Source organism: Amphiura filiformis, chromosome 15, assembly GCF_039555335.1.
Source record: "Amphiura filiformis chromosome 15, Afil_fr2py, whole genome shotgun sequence".
In the NCBI taxonomy this organism is placed as follows: Eukaryota; Metazoa; Echinodermata; class Ophiuroidea; order Amphilepidida; family Amphiuridae; genus Amphiura; species Amphiura filiformis.
In genome coordinates, this window is record NC_092642.1 from 44,825,747 (window position 1) to 44,837,815 (window position 12,069).

Sequence of the window (12,069 nt, forward strand, 5' to 3'; positions counted from 1 at the left end):
ACAGCAGAGAGTAACCAACTTCTTACCCAGGCATGAGAATAATCATCCATGAAAAAACCTGAAAAGTTTAAAAAAGCCTGAAAAGGCATGTAAAATAAAAATAAAAAGGCCAAAAACGGGCTGAAATTAAAAGAAATGGCGGAAATTTGGACCAAAAAAGCCTGATTTCAGGCTTAAGTCTGAAAATTCTCATGCCTGTTTACCTCTTCGAGTTTTCTTTGCTTTGATCCTGTGTCATTTTCCAGTTTTTCTATTTTCCTCATGAGTTTGTTGACCTGGTACTCCTGCTCCTGCTCGAGTGTCCTCTCCAATTGAATCTTCTCCTGTCTCAGCTGAAATAAAAACAAAAATACAGGGTGTGTCAAATACATACAGGGTGTGTCAAATATTTCTAGCTCAATAAAGTCTTGGATAATTATGGATAATGGTTCAACTGCATGTATAAGCCAGACATAATTTATTGCTTCCGCTATGCAAATAAGATACATTCCCTTGTCAAATATTTGCCATGCACTTCTAGTAAAAGACTAGTAAAAGCATTCATATGGCAAAACTGTAAAAAAAAATCACACTGTGTTAGAAATGTACAGGGTTGTATTAATGTATACAGGGTGCATCAACAAACTGTGCAGGGAGTTTATAGTTAACACATGTCTAATACCAACACATGTGCATTTTAGAAACATGTCAGAAACTGCTTTCACAAGGCATGTCATAATACTACTAGTATTAAGAGCTAGTAAAGAAAAGATGGTGTTCTTTTAGTATATCGACCTGTTGGTCCTGAGTCTCCTTTATGGTTTTCTCCAATTGAGTCTTCTCATCTCTCAGCTGGATACAGAAATAGATAAAAGGTGTGTGTGTGTGTCAGAGAGAAAATTATGTCAGACAGCATAAAAATAAAGGTACCAGTTATTTTCAGCCCTGCATATCCTACACAAAACAGCAGCCAATAGCTACATCTTTTAGCTTGGATTTAAGACCTCGTTCATTGAAATCCAAAGTTCCAAGGAAGATGCAAATTCAAAAGTTGCAGTTTGCTCTAGATATTGGATGCTCTATTGATTTGTACACAAAGTGATGTTGAAAAAGAGAACTAGTGCTATGTTTTCCATTGATTAGAACATTAAAATGCAAGTTTTGATTTTGTTCCTTCCTTGGGTTTTAGACCACCGTTTTTTCTTTAATTCACAACCGATTAAAAAAAAATGAGATCTTAAATCAGAGCTAAAGGGTACATATGTATTGGCTGTTGGTTTTAATTTTGACTTTTTTTTCTTGTTTAGGATCTAGAGGGGTGAATATAACTTGTACCTTAATTATTTTGTGGTCTGTAGTCTACAGGTGTTAAGGCTGGGATTTTCGGGTAATTTTGTGCCCTTGTAACCTATGTAATTTACTGGCAGATACCCTGGGCGCCAGTATCACCTAGGATCAAATGAAAGTGGAGTGCGAAATTTGCACAATTTTATAAATGGTCCCCAAACAGTTGTGTGTGAGTAGCATTTATATTTGGTGAAAATATATATTTGCAAAATATTTTAATGTGAACAACAGCTTTGTTTGACATGGTTCAATTTATGCTTTAGTTTATCCCATGAATTGGACTCTGGCCTCATGTGACTGAAATGATTTTGTGGCTAGGGACCAAGTTTATCAACTTGTCCGCTGCCATTGTATTTTTCCACCCAAACTTATCTTCCGGTAACCCGTATCAGAAATTCAGAATCCAATAACTTTAATAGAGACGGGCGCATCGGGCGGGTACCCGAGAGCCCGCCCGAATATCCCAGCCTTAGTATGTGTTAGAACAGAAGTTAAGAGGCAAGTGTACTAGCCTTAAGGTTAGGACATTCATCTTTGGTGCATAAAGTTCTGGGTTTAATTCCCAGTGTTGGCAACTTGATGGAGAAATACATGTAAAGTCCAAATTTAACTGGCAACATAGATACATCTGTAGATAAAAATGTAGGAGTCTCTCGCAATAATATTGTTGATTTAGAAAATGGATAAATGAACCATGAGAATACTGTGTCCTTCAGGGTTTGGTCTCATGTACATTACAATCATACCTCAGGCCTAGAAATCTGTGGCCGTACGAGTGAATCCATTTGGATTCTCGCAAGAGAATTTTGCGAGATTCCTTGATTCTCGCAAATCTACCTCCGGCTCTCACTGCACAATGATTGAAACAAATACGGCCCTCATAAGTCTGATTTAGTCATCCAAGATGGCGGCTTTAGCAAATGAAAGATTGGCATACAACCAATGGCCGTTTTTGCTGTGAAAATGCATGCTCAAATCAGTATTATTGTACAAATTAGTAATGATTTAAGTAAATTTTACCATAATTCATCATTTTGGGGGTTCATCAGTTGCTTTTAAGAATTTAGTCAAACCGGGAGTCAAGCTTAGAACATATTTTTGTCTTTCTGTAAACTGCCAATTCATTAAAATGCATTATGCAAATGGATTCGTCCGGTTGATGTTTAACAAGAATCTTTGCACGAATCGATTCGCATCGGATTTCTGAGCCCGAGCCTATTATAATATATGTATCACACTCAATCTACCTGTATCATTCGGAAAATACCCATTTCTTGGCAAAATCTGACACCAAAGAAGGTGCATGTAACTTAAAGGTCAACTTACATTGGGCAATTCCAGTTCAAATCTCTCCACCTGGTATATAGAAGACATGAATTTAATCTCCCATACAGGGAGTGTGAGTTTCAAATGGGATTACCTTAATGGGTAACTCCATAAGAAATCTACACCCCCTATGTTAGAGATTAAGGTAATGTTTTCCATACGGGGGTGTATGGATTTCAACTGGAATAGCCTATATATTCATCAGATAAAACAACACGAGTTATCTGTTCTTATCATGCATCTATAGATAACTGTATGACATTGTATTCAGTCATTCGTTTTAAGTACACTTCATTAAATCAGATAAAATTTATTTAATACAACAGATGATATCACCCATATTATCGCTGGTATGTGTCATGCATAAATTATGGACAATTATAAAATATTGCAGACTCCGAGTGATGTACTTATAGTAGGAATTTCAATTGAATGAACACAAGCGGTACTTGATCCAACCGTGATCGTATATCGCGTATTTGAAACTACAACACGAACGCATGACCTTGGATACAATACTAACCAATCACGAGTGTGTTGGTATGTTGGATTCGCTTCCGCATTCCTTACATACAGTCGCACTCGCTGGTGTCCATCGCGCAGTGTACGCAAAAAATCATCACGCTATGTCAGGCTGCGTTCATTCAATTGAAATTTCCACTATAGTTGGTCTTTTGTACCAATTATGATAAGGTAAAAAAAAGATTTGTATTAGCACAGGTTTTTAAATTCACATTTTAGCACTTTATTTTTTTTCATATTTTTGAATATTTTTTGGTTTATCTTAATCGTCAGCAAAAAATTAAAAAGAGACCACATGGCCACAAACCAGCCAAAAAATATGAGCCAAAAATACAATAACAAATAAAAACACATTTGCATGGCCTTTTTTTTTTTAAACATATCGCTTGCAGCATAACAAATTATAAACTGCCTTTTTTACATCAACAACTTTGTTCTTGTTTGTATCAGTCTATTCACCAAAACACCTTACATTGATTACTTCAAATTAGACCACAATCTGCTCACGCACCTTTAATTAAGGGAGTACTACACCCCTGGCCAATTTTGTGCCTATTTTTGCATTTTTCTCCAAAATTATAGCACATTGGTGGCAAGTAATATATGTATATTATAAGGGCAAGGACTACAACTACTGCACTGAAAATTCAGCAGCTCAAGGCAAGTAGTTATTGATTTATTGATCAAATATTGGTTTTCCCTCATTTTTGACTGTAACTCCACAACTATTGTCTGTGTTGAAATAAAATTTCCACTGCAGTAGTTGTAGTCCTTGCCCCTATAATATACATATCTTACTTGTCACTAATGCGCTATAATTTTGGAGAAAAATGCAAAAAAAGGCACAAATTGGCCAGGGTGTAGTACATAAAAAGATACTACCTTACTCCATAGGGCAGATGTACTTCCACAAAACAACAAATTATTCATTACCAGTATTTATCTAGCTATATTGATCATGGCTCACAGAAGTGTGTCAAACAAATAATGAAACCATGTATCTCACAAAATACAGTCCACTGAAGTATTAAATAAACAATGAAATCATGTATCTCACAAAATACAGTCCACTGAAGTATTAAATAAACAATGTCACAACTAAAAAGAGCTCGATCGCTGAATTAATAGTGATAATTGGGAAATATGTGTCTGATTTGTATGGACAAGTGTCGGCGCATATTATGTCTTGTTTCTGCATTTACCCATTTTATACATACGTATGTGTACCAAAAAAACCATGTATCTCACAAAATACAGTCCGCTGAAGTATTAAATAAACAATGTCACATCTAAAAAGACCTCACATTGGATTTTTGAATAATAAGTGATTGGGAAATATGTGTCTGATTTGTATGGAGAAGTGTCTGCGCATATTATGTCTTGTTTCTGCATTAGATAAGACCCGTTTTATATGTGCCACAAAAACCATTTATCTCACAAAATGCAATCCGCTGAAGTAAAAATAAACAATGTCACAACTAAAAGGAGCTCACATTGGATTTCCGAATAATAAGTGATTGAGAAATATGAGTCCGACCTGTATGGAGAAGTGTTAGAGCATGCCGTTTCAGCATTTATGTTTTATGTACATACATCCAATAATGGGGGGGGGGGGGTCTGGCTCCTTTTGGTGCAAGTCCTCCTGCTGAAGCTGAAATTTTAAAACCAGTATGGTCCACATATTGTTTTTTGATGGAATCTATTATCTACTGATTCAGAATCTGCATGATGCCACTGTGATACAGGGGTCAAAAATTAATCCAATTTCAGTGCAAAATATATCAAATTATACATGTCTTATATTTGTTTTTACTCAATGCAACCTACATACAGTACCTACATTCAGCAGCTATGTTACGCTGCTACCATGGGCGGCAATCCCGGGGTTGGGGTGGGGGGCAGAGGGGGATGTGTAGGGCAGAGGGGGATGTGTAGGGCAGATTGTCCCCCCCCCCACATTGCAAGCCGGATTGCCGCTAATGGCTGCTACACATGTACCGTACATAAGTAGGGTTCATATTTTGAGTTACACCCGGTGTAAGCTAACATTGATCAAAATTCCGCAAATATTTTCCCTACTCATACCGCATGTCCACACCTAGCCTACTTGTAGCACTACACCAACCAGTTCCACCAAGCATTCACTTCTGATCGGCGTAAACATCGGCTACCACTTACAGTGCTTCTGTGACCTTTTTTCAACCATGCGATAAGTAATTTCTTAGTTCCGATCAGAAAAAGGTCACAAATTTACATCGGGTGCCAGGAGTAGCAGCATTCACATTACTACATCTGGTGGAGATTACACCAGCTCGCTACTCCTGACTTTTGTCAGGAATAAATCATTTGACATACGTTTTACGCTGACCATCGTTCACACTGCCACTACTCCTGGCAGCGCCGACCGCTACTCATAGAAACTTGTGCCGACCAAGTTCTGCCGGGCGTACATCCAACAATGTGAACACAGCTATACATGGTTAACCAACTGAAAATGGTGTTATATCGTTTAGGCCTAAACAAAACAAACACAGACATATGGACAAACAAAAACATCTTCTCAAACAAAATTCCACGGGGCGAACGTCCAACAATGTGGACACAGCTATACATCATATACATAGTTAACCAGTGCATCTGATAATGGTGCTATCGTCTAGGCCTAATGTAGCTCTGTATTATTGCCCTTTAAACATAAACAAAACAAACATAGAAATATGGACATTAACATCTTCTCAAACAGATCTGAGGAATGCCCTTCGAACATACAACATGTCAGATATTTACAGTGACACAGCTGTTTATCAAAATAGAGATCAGCACTCTGCATGTATTGTATGCATGTTCAGGTTTCAATTTCTACCTTTACAAATCAACAGATTTTAAATGAAGTTTATAGGAAGGGAAGTAGTTTTGTTAGTGTAGAAAAGGATTTAATAATGTTGATTACATGTAGGCCAACATAATTTCCATTTTGTAAGAATAGCAAATCTGTATCAGGCTGTGTATGCCCGGCTGTATGGTCCAGTTTCAACATCTAGAAGGTAGTAAGGGAACAAACCAAAAGATCGATGACGTCCTATTAATAACTAGTTTAGTTTCTCAGCCAACCCCCTCCCTCCCTGCCAGAAACGTAATAATGAAATGTTGAAAATTTTGACATAATAATAATAATGACACATTCTTCAGACCTATATGTTTTTGTACAAATGTAATCAAGTATTTTACCAGGACATCATCGACCATTTGGTTTGTTCCCTAAGGCAACAAACCAAAAGATGGATGAAGTCCTATGAACGGAACTTGTATGTTAGGGAAGGAGAGGATTAAAAATACAGATTACATTTCTCCTATGTAGATGCTCATATAAAACATTGCATGGACTGCCTTTTGAGGAGAGCAAGAGCAATTGCTCTCTACTGCTCTCCTTAAATCTGATATAGGAGAGTGATTTTTAGCTCTCCTTAAATTACCATTCTCTCCTTACATTCTATTATAATTGCTCTAAACAGGTCTCCTTGAAGGCTCCAGAAGAGCTTTTTAATGCTCTCCTGCAAATTTCAAAAGACAGTCCCTGCATTGATGTTATTTGGACCCACTTCAGTTTTGTTACAGGGGTCAGCTATAAAATGAAATTATAATACATCACAGACCCTAGAAATATGAACACAAAAAGTTACATCTTTTGGTTGATGATAACACCCTGCACAATGAACATTAAAACTAGATTTGTTAGGGACGGTGGAGATCAGTTTGTTAGTTAGGTTTTATTTTTTTAGACACATCTGTTTATTATCTTGAGCTCCACAATCAATCTGTAGTCGGGTTTCAACATCTATGTAAATTGTAAAGCAACTGAAAGTTGATGTCCAGTTTCCTGTTACATATTTCTTGTCGCGTGATGAGGTGACTTTTTCATCATTCATTATCATTAGCAGTGGCGGCACCAGGAATTTTTTTCTGGGGCGGCAGGGGGGAAAAGTGAATTTCAGGGGGGGGCAAAATCAACAAATTTTGCGCAAAATTGCAGCAAAAAGTGCAAATTTTAAGTAATTTTGAGGGTTTCACCTCAAAAGTAGGGGGAAAACTGGGGAAAGAAAAATATTGGGAGGGGGGGGGTGAAATGCTCCTACTTGCCCCCCCCTAGTGCTGCCACTGATCATTAGCCTAAACTGGCAGAAACAAACCAAAATGTTGATGAGGCCCTATAACACCACTAGCTTTCATTTGGGAAGGAGGAGAACTTCAAAAGAAATTATACAGGTGGAGAGGAAGGTTTTATAACGATGAAAATTATGTTTATTGTTTTATGTTGATCTGTCGATTTGTTCCTAATAAGCATGATAGACAAAACATTAAAATGTCTAACATAACATGTAACCACCTCATGATGTGATCAATAAGTATCATCAGTATCACACTAGCCACAGGATGACTATAAAACAAATGTCAATTTCATACACAGCTTGTGAGTACACTCACAACATTAGTACACTCAAGTTCCAACATCTGACTTTATGGCACCCGTGATAGACGTACGTACGTAACATTTGCGTGATGATACCGCATGAAATAGATGCAAGTTCAAACGTGGAGACACAGTTTACAAACAAGTAGACTTCATGATAGACGTAGGTTACATTTTACGGATGGTCGAGTGCAACGATGTCGTAAATACTTTTGTTTAATAGTATGCACTTGCGACCTACTCGAATTCTACTGGCGTGCTAACATAGCATGACAATGCGCAACATAATTTGAAGTCATGATGTCATCTCTTGCCATCATCAACGTCATCATCATCACCATTGTCATCATCATCTATAGAGGCCAAGGTCATTAACGCAAATGACAAGTTGGGCTATTCCAGTTGAAATCCATACACCCCCTATGGAAGACACTTGAGACAGGTCCCACACAGACGGTGTGCATTTCAAATGGGGTTGTAAACCTGAATAGTTGATTCCCATTTGAAATCTACACCCCCTGTATGGGAGATTAAGGTCATGTCTTCCACAGGGGGTGATGGATATCAACTGGAATGGCCCAATGTCATGGATACCTTACTCATCTGATAGACATTGATAACATTTGTGTAACCTCATATCTGAAATATACTTTGATCATCAGTCTGACAGAAATGGCAGGCCTCATAATAATAATGCAGTAATTGCACACTGATGTTTTAGTAGGCCGTTGATATCTCGAGGCGCAATGTATTCAATTTGGAGGCTGTATACACGTTTTGATGCTCCCACGAGGTAGGATTTCTTAGATAGGTGATACAGTAGGATAAAATAACTCATGCTTATTTAGAACTGATCAGAGTATACAAGTTGACAAGTTCAGGTGAAGTTTAAAAGTTACACAAGTTTGTGATAAGACATTCTGAGATGTTTATGTTATGGCATTTTTATTGATTCATGTACTATCAAAAAATGTACTGAATCTAATCTTTGGTGTAAACAAATTGGGGTGGATAAAAATGTCACTTTCCCTCGTTTGAACTCTGAGAGATGTAAGAGTTGGCCACTAATTTTGTTTCACAGGCGTATGTATGAAACAGTGTGAAAACCATACACAAAAAAATATATAGACCATTTATTTACCAACAGTCTCACAGACGAAGTCCCCCTGCTTTGTATGCTGAGAATTTTATCATATTCATGAGGGCTGATCATTCGAACGCTTGTGTTGGGACAAATCATGTACACGCTGTTTATGGCTATCATTAAGCTGTATTATTGTTTATTATCAGCTCTATCTATGGTGCATATGTACATTTATGTGAAAGATGTCAAAACTGTGCTTTGAAAAAATATGGAGTAGCAGGCGCACAATGGGTGTGGCGTTTTTGTGTGCGCGCTTCATAAAATGACTGGCCCTCTTAAAACAGATAACACTGGACTTTGCCTGTTGGTGAATGGTCTGTATATTTCTTAGTCTATTGTGAAGCATCTCAAACATGACAATCTCTAGGACACAGTTCCTTAACCCCAATATGCTTACACACACTAGGATCTCAAACATTATAATCTCCAGGACACAGTTCCTTAACCCCAACAAGTTTCTACACTCAAAGAATGACCTTTGGATGTGTTGGGTACAAAAACTGAGCTTTGCTTGTAATGGGAGGTCATTGAACTGTGCCACTTGTATGAGGCCATTGTGGCCATCTTACCTGCATTAATTTTCTAGAGAGATCATTGGTGAGAAACTCTTCTTCCTGCTCATAGTTGACGGCAAGCTTCTCTTTCTCTTTCTTCAGGGCTTGGATTTTCTTCAGTAGAGTGTTGCTAATGAACTCTTCTTCTTGTTCTGCTTGTGCTTGCTGAAAAGACAGTCAAATGATATGTGCTGGATGAGTAAATTGGAAAATTATCATGGGGTGTTTGGTAAACTAAAGCAATAAAGTGTGATTTCCATAAAGAAAAGACTCTTATTTGTTTTCCACAAAATGTTACTTTTCATTATGACATCCTGGTGGCCCTTTAAGCAATAAAGTGCGATTTCCATAAAGAGGAGATTCTCTATATTTGTTTTCCACAAAATCACATCCCCTTTTAATTTTGAGCTGAACAAATGAGATAAAACAAATAAAATTGCCATTTCATTTCATTGAGACTCTTTTCCACATTGAACAGCCTCTTTCTTGTCTTTTCCACATTGAACAGCCTCTTTCTTGTCAACTTGTTTAAAACACTATGGACCACAATAGCCTCATCCCAATGGCAAAGTCCAATAACCTCAATTACATAATCATAGTGCAACTTTTGACCTCAATTTGTAGAGTATGAGTTTTTGTACCCAAATCTTCAAAGGTCATTCAATGAATGTACAAATGTATTGGGGTTTAATAACTGTGCCCTGATAGATGAGCATGTTGTGGATCCTAGTGAAACTAGCCACAGTTTGTGACCCTCACAGATATTGACTTGGACCAGCCCAAGTTCAGCTGGACTGAGCACAACATGCTATCAAAGGCTCAGTGCAACAAAGCCTCATCTCCATTATGTAGTTGGGCAGGAAAAACATCTTATGTGTCATTGGCCCTTGAACATGTTCAAAGTAAAACCTCCCATGTAAGCTATTGGCAGTTTTGTTTTAAACATGTTCAGGGGCCACAAGCACATACATGTAGGAGGTTTTTCCTGCCCAATGATGCAGTTCCCCTGGGTAACTTTATTCATAAGCACAATAATGCATTTAATACACAACATTGGAAGCTGTTATGGAGATTGAGATTTAGTTGCACTGATCCCTCGACATACTCTCCTTCTATGTTTGAATAGTGGACATTTTCGCACAATTAAGTTGTTGCGCCTTTGCTAATTTTGTACCGTTTCCCTTGTTTTTGAATTTGCGATTCTACATTGACCTATACACAAAAAGAAAATATTTGCGGTTTGTTATTTTCGCGGTAGCACCTGAAGTTAGTACTACTTATTACTAATCAACACCATCACTTGTATTGGTGACAATATTGGTGACAATTTAATATGACTATGTCGCAGGAAATTGGGTGGGCAATTCCCGCTAGCTCTTCGGCTAGAACGTGCGCAACATGCTATACGCTCTCTGCCTTGATGGTATGTTTACATGTATGCCTGGATAGTAGATAATTAATAAAGCGACATGGCCTAAAAAGTAGTGCTACTTATCAACACCAGTGCTTGTATTTAGAGTAGGTATCTTACACTTCCCATAATGCATTTCTTCCCATTTTAATTTCCTGTACTGATTTGCTATCTAGTGTAACATGGGTCGATAGTGACGAAATGTACCTTGGTGAACGGAGCACAACTAGATCTTGCAAAACATGCTTGAACATTGGTAGAATAAGAAAGTACTTAAGTCCTCATGCTACTGAACAAATTGTTCACAGTTTTGTAACCTCCCGGCTTGATATGGGCAACTCCTACTTGTTTGGCCTTCCTCAAGATCAGATTGCACATCTACAGCGTATTCAGAACAATGCTGCGCGCTTGGTCACTTTAACTAGAAAGAGATCTCACATCACTCCAGTTTTAAGAGAGTTACATTGGCTGCCGGTTGGTTACAGAATTGTTTACAAACTGTTGCTCATTGTTTTAAAATCACTAAATGATCTTGAACCAGAATATATCAAAAGTCTCCTCCAACCATATAACCCTCCTCGTATGCTCCGTTCTAGTGACAAATCGCTTCTCTACGAACCCCGTTCACACCATTCATGGGGGGATAGGGCTTTTTCAATTGCTTCACCACGTCTCTGGAATACTCTGCCAACCCACATTAAACTAAGTACATCTTTAACACAGTTTAAAAGTTCTTTAAAAACTCACTTAATGAAAGAAGCATTTTACTGATGTGCATCACCATATTTTGTTCACCTATTGATTGTTGTTCATGTGTAGATTAAGTTGTAATGAAAATTAATTTGTATTTTGTAGTTTAAGTTAATCTTTGTATCGCGCCTTGAGCGCCATTGATTTGGTGGAGATGTGCGCATTAGAAATTCACATTATTATTATTATTATTATTATTTCTTGACTATCAACCCATGTTTAACCAGTCTAATCTCAAAATCTACACAAAAGGAACATAAAGTAATGGGAGCATCATTTGATGAAATGAGGTGATATCATGTTGCAAAGGATTCTGGGAAGGGTAAGATTTCTTCTCTGACTTGTATTGGTGGCAATTCAATACAACTACAGGAAATTGGGTGGGCAATTCCCAATGCAATGATAACAACACACTTCCACGCTAACCTACTTCAAATTATCCTGACACACAGATAATTCGGGACTGTCAATTTGTCCAATATGTACTATGCAGACTTGATCAAATTTATACAAAGTTGGCTGTGAATTTTAAATTTCAACCAGAGAACAACTTCTCTACTGCGATGGA

At 37.6% G+C, this 12,069-nt stretch overlaps 1 protein-coding gene across 2 annotated transcripts in view; it reads right to left on the reverse strand.

Moving 5' to 3' along the window:
• LOC140171710 (coiled-coil domain-containing protein 6-like) overlaps positions 1 to 12,069 on the reverse strand; it is a 47,344-nt gene that overhangs the window by 20,354 nt on the left and 14,921 nt on the right. The window contains exons 2-4 of one of the 2 annotated variants that reach the window (XM_072195008.1): positions 9,356 to 9,505; positions 775 to 831; positions 204 to 332 (exon numbers count right to left, since the gene is read on the reverse strand). In XM_072195008.1, the coding sequence (XP_072051109.1) occupies positions 204 to 332; positions 775 to 831; positions 9,356 to 9,505 (336 nt within the window). The remainder of the gene's footprint in view (positions 1 to 203; positions 333 to 774; positions 832 to 9,355; positions 9,506 to 12,069) is intronic. The other variant, XM_072195009.1, reaches the window with a different exon arrangement.